Consider the following 12,252-nt stretch of genomic DNA (forward strand, 5'->3'; position numbering starts at 1 on the left):
TCAGCCATCCCTGGAGGAAAAAACCACCAAGGGAAACCCAGGGTCTAAAAATTTTCAAGAACTTTGTATTTCTGTGTGAAAGTAAAGAGTGAGGGAGACAAACATCCATTTACTTAAAGAAGAAAACAGTCATTTACCCAAGAAGATATGCGAATGCAATCCCAGGAATACTGATTTGTGCCTTCCCACCCTGATCTGATGTTTGTCTTCTCAGAGCCCCCAGAGCCTGAAACCTCACCAGGACTCATCAGATGGCTACAGTCAAGCATAAAGCTTATCCATTAACTCCCAGTTCTATAGCAAAATGCCCGCTCTGAAGTCTTCCCTTGTATTGTTCATGGAAATGGCTCACCTGCAGCATGCTGGGGAGGACCCACTGGTACCCACTGAGGGAGAAGAGGTGGTTAAAGTGCACGGCTGTGTTGATGACTGTGGCAGCGTACTGCCTCAACAAGGCACTGTCTTCGGGGTGCAGGATCAGGGCACCGTTGAAGACGTTCAAGAACAGCATGATCTCATCCCCCCAGGGGAACTCGCTAGGCATGCCAAGGAACATCTCCTCTAGCAGCTTAATCCACAAGCTTTTCTGAAGAGTGTCAAGACCAAAGAGCTCTTTTCCAGCTGTGGGGGAGAAGAGGCAACAACAATCAACTCTGTCTACAACAGCGAGCCTCACAACACTCCCATAGGCTAAAGGATTCTCCAGAGAACCCTTCCACAAACACTGACCTTAGTTCTGCCTTTTCAAAGTGACCGCACCCATCCTGCACTTCTGCATGTGCCTACAGGGCTTGAGCCAACCACGATTAAAAACAAAATACATGAAGACTAAGACTGATGAATATCACACAGCAGATCTGCTCCCCTAGTTGGAAATTCTCTTCTTAAAATGTGAAAGCAAATCTGAGCTTGTATATTCTTCTCACACCACCTGGATGGCTGCATGGATTTATGCTGAATTTTTATCCTTCAGGTGTCCCACACATAACAGGACATCAATGCATAGTTCCAATAATGCTTCTGAAAGCAAGTGTCTTTAGGGCCTGTTACAGAACTGGCCAATGTTTACCACTCTGCAACAGTGGCCTGTTTAATTCTCAAGTCAGCCTGGAAACTCTACTTGACTTTCAGATGAAAGTTCCTAAAAAGAGAGCTGTTTCTATATCTCTCCTACAGAGTCTGCCCAATCTTCATTTAGAGGCTGATGCTTCCACAAAGTGGATTTTGTGCTCTTCTTTTTATATGTGGGTTTTATATTATTCTTATTTTATATTATTCTTTTTATGCATAGTGGGGTGTTATGCACTTCCTCTGAACTGTGTTTCATATCTCTGGGTTTGAAAACACTGACCCAATGGCAGGATGCTTGTGTGGAACAAGCTGGCAACTGGAGTTCTTGAGTTCAGAGAAATCAGTGCAAATACTCCCATGATAGTTACAGAAAAATTTAGGCTAGATGAGACAACCAAAGGTCCCTGACTCAGGCAAGATGAACTTCAAAGCTAATCAGGTGGCTCAAGCCCTTGCTTGACTGATTCTACTAATCTCTGTGGATGAAGATTGCACTGCCTCTCTGTTTGTGATTTTAATGTAAAGAATTTTATTTTTTTTTTTGTCCAACTGTGATTTTCTTGTCTGCAATTTGTGCTTGCTGCCTCTTGTCCTATTGTTGCACATTTCTGAGAAGAGCCTGGCTGTTCTCACCACAATACTGCTTTACTGGAAGTCTGCCATGAGGTGCCCTACCTCATGTCCAAGCCTTCTCTTCTTCAAACTGAAGAAGTCCAGGTCCTTGTATGACCTCTCCTCATATGACGTGTCTTGGCTCACTAACCACCACAGCGGCCCTTCCTTAAACCTACTCTGGGGTGTCTCCTGTGTTCTGGTGAGTCCAGAACTAGACACAGTATTCCAGCTGTAGCCTCATGCACAATTTTAATACATAAATAGATTCTCATCTGGGTCCAAAGAAAGTAACTTTGTCTAGAGATGCCTAACATAGCAAAGCTTTTTCTGCTGTTATGCTTACCAGTCAGCAGCTATGTATCATTTTCCCTAGGAAGAGATTTATCAGCCTTCAGTGATGCCACAAGCCTGTGTGTTTCTAAGGCAAATGAAGTTCTTCACATAAACCTTCTGGGCCCTATACAACCACCAGAAAAAGCCATTAAAAGGCCGTACCTTGGGGATCACTGAAGAGTGAGAACTCAGCATCAATGGCACTTCGGGGAAATGAAGGCAAACGCAGCAGGTCTTCCTGAAGCATCGATACGTGTGACTGCTTGTGGGCAGTGGGGATTTTCTGGGTCAGTGATATGAGGAACAACACCCGCCCCACCTCTTCTAGTTTGCGGGTGAACACCTGGAAGAGAAAAAGAGACAAGGATCAGTATCAGTCTGGTCAAAAAACTCTTTACAAAGTATCTAGTCTCTTCTAGGTTAGCTTCCACAGCTTTCTCTGATGGTAAAGAGATTGCACTCAAGTCCCAGAGGAACCTGCTGAAACTCAGAAAGCAAGTGCTGTGCCATTCTGCTAGAATTTGCAATGACTGGTGGGTTTAGCCCCACTCAGCAAAGATGGATTGTGTTCATAAAGGAGTTTTAACACCGCTTTCCATTTCAGTCTTGTAGCGGACCCTGAATAGCTGTCAAATGTTTTGCAACTGTGCTGTCTAGTCTTTTGTAGATCAGTGGAAACTGCCTGTGTAAGCCCCAAGGTGATCAGAGGCAAACCGACTCCAAACTGAAACCCATACAGTTGCAGTTGCTCTCTGCAAGGTCTTAGACAAAGGTCAACATCATGTCTGTTTTCTGGCTGGCATAATAAAACTTTTAATACCAAACATTTAAAGTTTAACCACATTCCACTTCCTTTTTATTTCCTGCTTAGTGTCATCCTTTGCAGATATAGCTAGAGCAACTTTTTTCCCTACTTTTCCCTGTGCTACTGTGACAGGGACAGTTTTGCTTTTGTGGAAAACAAAGTATGCAGCTTCCTACAGATGGAGTGAATTCAACATTGTTGTCTTACTGTCTAAGGAAATGACACTCTCAGGGGTCTGAAGCACATTAAAAGCACTGCCCTGACATTTTAGGTAGGGTTTAGTTCCTATGAGAGAGCTCCTGGAAGCTGCAGAACATGAGCAGGATCAGACAGATTATCAGGTCTTGAGGCTGGAAGATGGGAGGACAGTGCCTTTGTGAGACAGATTCTGCACCAAATACTCCTTCTCCAGCAGAGCTCTCTATCCACATGCAGCATGAGTGGAGGTTTTTAAAGGGAAAGGAAAGGTATATTTACATGATTTGTTTCTGGGCAGAGGTGTTCAGTGACAGTAAGATACCTGCTTCTGAATGAGCTCTTGACCCTTTTCGGGATGCATCTGTACCAGGTTGAGCTGGGGAGAAACCGACCTCCGGAAAGGATAAATGTCACGGACATAGGTCTGCCAGGAAAGGAAACAATAAAGTGAATTTTAAACAAATGCAAATTGTAACAGCATTACTAGTTAGAACTAAATAAGAGGCCCTTTAGTCTTTTCAGAAACTTTTGGGCAGGGCCTTCCAGACACTGTGAAACATTATGTGAAGCTTTTCTGAGAAAGCTAGACATGAATAATTTAAGAGCCAAGGGACTCCACTTCTGCCTCTCCCCTGTTCTGACAAACTCCCGTCTTTCACCACACAACTAAATACCAGACATGTGGTGCCTGCATGTCTGAATTCTGCTTATGGGCTGCCTGTTCTCCTTTAGATAACCCTGATGTTTAAAAAGGGATGAGATGGAAAGGACAAAGTAATCAGTACCTGACCTTTGCCTTACCTTGTTGTAATGAATAAGATTCCATCGCTTATCCATTAAGAAGTAATGAGAAGACTGTGTTTCAGGTATGTTAAAAAACTCCAAACACTCCTGAAGGGGAAGGAAAAGAAACATCCTATTACTTATTCGTTATCTTGTAGAAAGACCTCAATATCCAAAAGATGAATATCCAGCTAATAATGTATAAAGGCATAAACCTACTAGGCTCTCACTCTTGTGGCATTAATTCTTAATTTCTTTTTAATCATGAAGTACATTAATATGTTTGTGACAATCAAGGCATGCTGTTATCACAGTCCTGAAGACCATTTTACTTATTTTGATGTCTTCATATTGCATGTATTTGCCTGGCCATATGACCCATATGGGTATTGCAGCTTCCATTTCTATACTACATATTTATCAAGTTTTAGAGGCAGGGGATGTACAGAAACATTGCAGTTCAGAACTTTCAAAGCACTGAGGTGCATGTTTCCCATCAAAACTTAATGTAGGACAAACCTGAGTCTTTTATAAGTCTTTTTCATGGCTAATGAGTCATCATTTCTGATCTTTCTAATCCTGATCATCCTGTTTAGTGTTGATAAAACCAAAATTTCAGTGATTTATGTATTTATCCAGGGATAATATACAGCAAATACCCAACAAGCTGCATTGTATTCAAATGTACTTGCATTTGTGGGGCTTTGGCTGGCTATGAGGTCAGGGTGTTTCTATTGCCCTTTAATATGGGATTCTGTTTTCTTGCAACCAAGATGTCCTCATAAGAAGACAGAACTGCCTGTCACAACAAGGTGTCTCCCCTGACACTGAACCAGGAAGATCAGGCAGAATGTATTGCTGGCATACAGGTATGTCAGGTAAATGTACTATTGAGCAGTTTGTCCAGTTTGAAAACTCAATCCTACCTTCAGAAGGGCTTCAAACTGTGTGTCCTCATGGACTGGTAACTGAGTTGGGATGTCGCACTCATTCTGTCCATGTACGACAAGGGTCTTTGTGCCTAAAAGAAGAAAAGTAGATGTACTCTTCCTGGGCTTTTACTTACTTCAGTCTCAAAAGACTGCCCATATAGGATAAGCAATAGTTAAAATTCATTCCCGGGCAGACAGACAACGTCAGTCCTGCCTGGAATACGTTATGCAATGTTAGCACTGTCTCGTACTTCTACAGTAAATGAGACATCGATCTGTTCCTAAAACATAGAGCTGGTGATTTTAACAGCAAATCAACTCTGGGGAAGGAACAGGTATAAAAGGTCAAATCTGTTTTTCAGTAAGAAATCTCTTGCTTACTCATGAAGTCCTAGGCTCACAGCACACCCTTCTTGGGCTTTCTTGAGACTTAAATGATAGGTTGCATTAAATCAAACTGAGTCTGAATGGTACAGTCCTAAAAGGATCTTCCTGCCAGTCTTTCACAGCCCAACTGGCACAAAGCCCCACGTTGAAATACCTGTTCTCATTCACCTTCTGTTTGCTTCTTTCAGAGCTCTTAAAGCTGTTTTCTGAATCTCAAGGAATGAGAGGTGGAATTTACTGACTGAATCCTCAACTGAAGGAAAACTGACTTAGAAAATGCAGTCATTTGTAGCAGGTCTGATCCAGTTCTGACAGATCTCCCTTTTGGTAGAGGGCGGTTGTGAACTTCGAAGTGTAGTAGATGTAAAGACTCTTTTCTTATACCTGGCATTGAGGCAGTCACCAGCAGTTTCACTTCACACTGTTCCTTCTTCATAGTCTGTTTGAGATCCTTGAAAAAAAGGCCTTCAACATAACCCACCACTTCCCAAAGGAAGGTCAGCGTTGCAGAAATGGCATCCATGCCCCACTCACATGGAGTGCGTACAAAATACATGATCAATCCCACCTGCAGGTAATAAGAGCACCAGGTAATATGTATTCTAACTGTGCAGGGCATTGTATAAACACAGAACAAGATCATGATTCTTCTGCCTTTCTTCACTCGGGGTAAATTCATTAAACTTAGATCCTGAAGGTTTACACATACTGCAGAACAATCTGCCTCTACTACTCTTCCTTTTTTTTTTTTTTAATAGAAGATGGGGAGTGGGGGCAAAAAGGGCAATTACAGCCCAGCCTTAAAAGACATTGTAGATGAGGAAAAGGGAGAACATCTGCAATAAGAGACTTCTTTGCCTTATGCTCTGATGTGCTGCCACATAGACACCTGACAAACACTGGAAGGCTCCTGGAGCAGCATACATCTTGTCTGGTTTTTCATCTCTTAACTGAAAAAACTGCAGCAAATGCATTTTCCACAATCATAAAAGAAGCTCCTGGTTTTATTCCAAAGGGACTGTCCAAAAGCAAAGCATTTTCTGAATGAAAATTAAGTAAAATAATTAAAGGTTTCCAGCATTGTGACCCTCCTATTGCTTTACAACTCAGCATCTATGATTTAACTCAGAAATTCACGACAGGAAGTCTAGAGGTTTAATAAAAAGGTAAAGGTTCCTCTTCCTATAAGGAATAAAAAGCTGATGTAAGCCCAGTATTTTGCATCTACAGCCAGAAGCAGATAGGAACCATAAATGAAAAGACACAGAGCATTTTTTTCTTTGCAGATTGTGGCATTAACTTTTTACGACACATGCAGATAAAGGTGAGATTACGAGCTGCACAGTTTACTCACAAGCTACTCACCAAATAGTTAAAGAGGATATGAGATGTCTGCGCAGGGAAGTCCCCAATGTTCAACAAAAGCTTCCTTAACATATACATCAGCTCATCCTAAAAGAAGAGCAAATGTTTTCTTTCCATCACAAAATGAAAAATGGATTTCTCCACTTGTCTTCCCCAGCTTTGTTACCTCCCATTTTTCTGCATCCCTTTGTTCAGTTCTGTCTGTTGGTGCGTGAAGTGGCACTCTATGCTTGTGATTGTTCCTACATTTCCCAAAATAAGACCCAGGGCACAGCACCCGGGTCAACATCCTTATATTTCATTTTAAAGAGACCAATACCTCCTACTGCCATTTGTCCTGACTGTAGCATCCTGATTCTGCACTCCCCTCTCCCTGTAATAATACTAATTCTTGCTTACCACAACAAATAGCTGCCTAGATAATCTTGCTGAGACACTGAAATCTAGCACAGCTCAACTCAGTAACTGTGGTTGCTGGGTAGGAGATCAGGGCAGAATCTAACACTCCTTTTAGAAGCTGCTTTCTTTAATGCAGACTAATTAATTTCTTAAGGTGGGGAGGAAGGCAGGTAGAAGGGAAAGAGTTTCACTGTCAGCCAAGGACAGACAAACAGAGAGACAAGGCCACGAGACCTTTGAGAAAAAACTGAACAGGATGGCATGGGTGAAGGTAATATGGCCTGTTTTTGATAGAAAGGGTTGTGCCCTGCTAAGCATCTGTTCATGGCTAGGCTCAGAGCAAGTCATATCCTTAGCAGGGATAAATGAGCTGTGCCCCATTTATATCAGTTGACAGTGCCTGAAGCCAACTGATGATATGGCCTAAAAGACTTTGAGGCACATTATAATTGCAGATGTTCTTCTCCAGATACTACCCACAGAGGTATTTTGCTTGCAGATCTTCTCCCCTGCTCTAAGCGATATACAAGGCCAATGGGGAGAAGAGGAGTTTACCTGTCGGTTGCTTATTGTGAGCTTCTCAAGGAAATGGCGCAGGACTGTAGAGGGGTCTTCAATTAAGCAGTTCCACAGGACCTGCTGAGCAACAGCACTTACTGTAAAACAGAAAGAAAACACAGTCAGAACTCCCTCCCTTAGAAAAGCCTTGAACTGGTGCACTTAGATGCAAATGTTCCTAACCTTCTACTACGATTGGCATTTTTGTACTGAAATACTCAGGAGCTGCTTTGAGGCACTAGGATTTCTGTTCACCACCGCAGTCATTTGAAAAAAAGTCTAATAACAGAAGTTCTCCATTAACACCAGCGACAGGACCCGCGGGAACGCGGTTAAGCTGAGGCAGGGGAAATTTAGGCTTGACATCAGGAGGGGGTTCTTCACAGAGAGGGTGGTTGCACACTGGAACAGGCTCCCCAGGGAAGTGGTCACTGCACCGAGCCTGACTGAATTTAAGAAGAGATTGGACTGTGCACTTAGTCACATGGTCTGAACTTTTGGGTAGACCTGTGCGGTGTCAAGAGTTGGACTTGATGATCCTTAAGGGTCCCTTCCAACTCAGGATATTCTATGATTCTATGATTCTATAATTGTAGGGGTTGGAAGGGACTTCTGGAGATCATCAAGTCCAACCCCCCTGCTAAAAGCAGGTTCCCTACAGTAGGTTGAGCAGGAAAGCATCCAGGCAGGTCCTGAATTTCTCCAGAGAAGGAGAAATTCTTTTACACTGTAAAGAAGTTCTTATGCATGTTTGTGTGGAATTTCCTGCGTTTCAGTGTCTGGCCGTTGCCTCTTGTCCTATTGCTGCCTTTCCTTTCCTAAATTCTGATGATAGGATAGGAATCACTTCAGCTCTGTAGTCAGAAAAATAATAAAGAAATAACTGCTTGGATTCACAACTCCATATGGGCAAATATGTCAATTAAAAAAAAAAATATATATATATACTTCATGCATGGAAACGCCACCTCACGGTGATTCACTGAGTGACTTTATCTTTTATTAATGGATAGTATTAGATAGTCGGCAGGGGATTATGTTGATGATCAACTCCCTGAAGTATAATTAATCGTAGCCCTGTGAAGATTAACAACAGCTGAGAATTATTCATTGTTTTGTTTTCAGTGCTCAGTTCTTTGTCACAAAATGACATATTATTTAGGCGGCTGGCTACACCCACCCAAAACGGAATAAAGAATGTGACAGAAAGTTAAGTGTGCAATCAGCCATCATGATGGGTGATAAGAAAGGAAGAGCAACAGTCCACCATCTATAAACATTTAAGAGAAACAAATACAGAAGAACCTATTATTACTTTACAAATACATCACAGACCGTAAACAAAATGTTAGAACTGTGTATAGCTGGATTTCCACTTGTCATTGGATCAAAGAAATATTGGTGGCAATAGGCTTCAGGACGTCTCTAGTCCAAGCCCTGCTTGGAGCAAGACTGTCACCAACACCAAATTATGTCAACCACAGCTTTGTCTAGCCAAGGCTTGATAGCTGCTGTGGAAGGAGGTGGATGGAGATTCCATGGAGACTGCACTATGCTCCTGGTAGACAAGTTCTTTCCTAATTTGCATCCTGAACCTCACAAGCTGCAACCTGTGTGGTAGAGTTTCTCCGTTTCCTTTTCATTACACAAAACAAGCCCAGTTTCCACAGTAACTCCTCACAGAACACTTGTTTTAGGCCTCTTACTGTCCTGGTATCCCCTTGCTAGATCTTTTCCAGCTTCCCAACATCCTTCTTGAACTGGGAGCCTTTTCAGGGTCCCAAAAGATAGCAAATATCATTGGAAACCCTGAGCAAAGAAGAAAAAGAGCCTACAAGATCGCATTTCTGTTTTCCACCCATTTGCTACTAGTTTGTGAGGACTGAAAAGGTTATTCATAAGCTTTGTAACAAATATATACACTTATAACATTCTACTAATAGGAAACATGAACTATGAGCAAATACAAGAGCAAATACAATTACACCTGTTCCCACTTTAGTTATGGGACCTATCAAATGAAAATATTTGAAGAGCTGGCAGGTTCTGCCACTCCTAGGCAAGAATCACTTGAAGTGTAATCTAGGTCAGTACCAGCTACTCCATCCTCCCGGACTTCTCCGTCTTCCATCAGATGGACAATGGGGAGCACTGCTGCACAGATGCACGCTGGAAACACAGCCTGAGGTGGTTGTGGCATGTGATGGTTCGGAGTATGCTCTGTAGTGTGTTCTTCATCTGGAGCAGTAAGAAGAGTAGAAGGTAAGTGTCCATGATAAGCTGTGACACTGCACAGGCAGGTCAGATAAAAATTTATGTTAGGTGCTGAACAAACGGAAAAAAATGATAGGCTGCCTGGTCACTGTGCAAGCACAGCAGCTTTGCTGTTCATCTCCAAGAAGAAACAGCATCTCCAGTAAACTTCTTGATCAAGAATTTTTATTGTCGATATTATCTTTACTAATTTATATTTCTTTTCTTCTAGACATTACATTTTCTTTTTTTACGAAATCTCATTTCATTACCATTTTTTGGCCAATATGGTCTCCAAGGCATGACTCAGTGAAAATGAAACATGAAAAGTAAGGGAGGACATTGTGACAGGAAGAATGAATAAAATAATGCACGGCAGTAATTTATTATAAAGAGTTCAAGCCTGAGAATACATTCAGCAAAAGAAAATGCCATCAGCTTTAAAGGTTAGCAGGAAAGGCTTCCAACGAGTGAAAGCCTAGGAAAGTTTACTCCAAAGTGAAGTCAACCCACCTTCTGCACTGACTGCTGAGCGCACTGACCAGACAGAGCCACGGCGGAAGGAATAGTTCCTATGAGATGTACTGGAGGTGCAGGAAGGACTCACAGAGAGACGGCGGGAGGCCAGGTTGGCAACTTCTTCTACTGACAAAGAGAATGGGAAATGTCAATCGAGATCTAGCTGACAGACTTTAGGGAGCTTTCTGAAGGAGAGCACTTGCAACCAAACAGGCACATTGAAATTTCAAGTCAGGTAACACTCAGAAGGAACAATTTCAAATCTATAACGAGCAGGTAGGCAATTTGCTCATGCTTTGAGAAACAGCTGAATATTGCTCCGTAAGAGTGTTCAGTGCTTTGGTGAGTCACATTTTAACTTGCTTCTCTTCATCTACATCCTATTACACACCATGGTTGGTGGTGCTTAGTTTTTCCTAAGAATTGTGAATTCTGCTCACATACTTCCCAATGTATGTTTAGATCCAAACACCAGTGTGATTACCTAATTGCATATGCCTTGTAACGACTTCAATAACATCTTTGTGCTCTCTTAGCTTGAACCCCATGTTAGCTTGAAAATCCTCACCCATAGACTAAGTTTTCAGGGCACAACTCATGCCATGTAACTCTAACCATCTGAAACTTTAGTAATGAGTTTGAGCTGGTCATCTAGACCCTCCCCTCTAGATACCATAAAGACAGAAAATTCTGGAGGCAGTTCAGTCTGTCTTAAGCTACGTGTCTTAGGACAAATACTGCCAAATACTCCCACCTTTTAATTATCAATGGATTAAAGTTAAGAAAAAAAAAATCATTCTTTTTGTCCCATATTCTCACTGTGTTAAAATCAGACCTCCCAAAACGCTGGGAGCTTTGATATATTAAGAGCTCTGAAGTTACATTGATTCTGGCTGAGGGGGAAAGGGGTAAGCAGGGCTCGGGACACAGCGAGTGTTCAATATATTTCAGGTTTTGTGGTTTTTTTTTGGTTTTTTTTTTGCATTTATTTTTAGTTATGATTTTTTCTCAGTCACTTAGACCCTTCAACAAATGAGTGTAGCTGCTCACCACCTTTACAGAGGTATTAAACTGTGGTAGTACTTGCTCATGCTCTGAGGTGGTGAGCACACCACAGCAGGGAATTTCCTAGCATTAACGATTGCTTTTCCTGGATGTCACGTCCCCAAGCAGTGCTGTGTGTTGGTGGCAGGTGCTCCCTGGTTCCTGGAAGGCTTTTCCTGGCCCTGGAGCACACCTTCTTCTTCCTGCTCTGAACTCGGTGTGCAGGTTGGCTCATAGCAGGCCTCCTGAGTGATTGGGATGGCTGTAATGAGACTGGCTTCCCGACCCAGGCGCTTCTTCTCTTCCTCCTGCTGCAGGTTTTTTAGGATGTGCTCTGCTCGCTGATGGGAACGTGACACTGCTCTGGCTGAAAAGGACTTCTGTCAGGAAGAAAAGAGAAGAAGCACAGCCTGAAGCTGTTGGTTAAGATGCATGCATCCTGGGTTTTTCACTAGGGTCCTCAGTGCCATTCAGCAACTCAGTTTGTAAATACAAATCAAAACAGCTCCAGTTGCACCAGGTGCTATGTCTATAACAAGCCTTGGTGCCGACCTCTCCCATGAGGAACCCCACAAACTGGCACATAGGAAACTGTCAGACAGTTCAAGTGAACTAATTCTTTGGGGAGATAACGGCTGTCTGCTCCTAAGATCTGACTTACTGTCTCTCACAGGCACGTGTTATGCAGTAGAGTGTCCCACTGAACAAACAGACAGAAAAGCCTTATGCTCACGTAGAATGTCCCGTGCCCTATATGGACAGTGTACTGACTAGATCTTCCCCAGCAGAGGATGACAAGAAAACGCAGAGTTTAGGCCACATCTTTTGGTTTTAGTTCCCTCCATGCCCTTACTGAGAAACAGCAATACTCACCCTTATGATATAGAATCATAGAAGGGTTTGGGTTGGAAGGGACCTTAAAGATCATCCAGTTCCAGCCTGCTGCCAGGGGCAGCAACACCTCCCACCAGATCAGGCTCCTCAAAGCCC

The 12,252-nt window shown here is 42.6% G+C and overlaps 1 protein-coding gene across 13 annotated transcripts in view; it reads right to left on the reverse strand.

Annotated features, from left to right (window-relative positions):
* UNC80 (unc-80 homolog, NALCN channel complex subunit) overlaps positions 1-12,252 on the reverse strand; it is a 133,816-nt gene that overhangs the window by 38,490 nt on the left and 83,074 nt on the right. For 11 of the 13 annotated variants that reach the window (XM_068686395.1, XM_068686390.1, XM_068686389.1 and 8 more), the window contains 11 exons: positions 11,456-11,642; positions 10,213-10,344; positions 9,541-9,684; positions 7,444-7,544; positions 6,490-6,576; positions 5,509-5,692; positions 4,732-4,826; positions 3,824-3,913; positions 3,345-3,446; positions 2,182-2,362; positions 353-621 (listed from right to left, as the gene is read on the reverse strand). In XM_068686395.1, coding sequence (XP_068542496.1) covers positions 353-621; positions 2,182-2,362; positions 3,345-3,446; positions 3,824-3,913; positions 4,732-4,826; positions 5,509-5,692; positions 6,490-6,576; positions 7,444-7,544; positions 9,541-9,684; positions 10,213-10,344; positions 11,456-11,642 — 1,572 coding nt within the window. The remainder of the gene's footprint in view (positions 1-352; positions 622-2,181; positions 2,363-3,344; positions 3,447-3,823; positions 3,914-4,731; positions 4,827-5,508; positions 5,693-6,489; positions 6,577-7,443; positions 7,545-9,540; positions 9,685-10,212; positions 10,345-11,455; positions 11,643-12,252) is intronic. The other 2 variants (XM_068686384.1, XM_068686392.1) reach the window with 1 other exon arrangement.

The sequence above is a fragment of the Anas acuta genome, chromosome 6, assembly GCF_963932015.1.
Source record: "Anas acuta chromosome 6, bAnaAcu1.1, whole genome shotgun sequence".
Taxonomy (NCBI): Eukaryota; Metazoa; Chordata; class Aves; order Anseriformes; family Anatidae; genus Anas; species Anas acuta.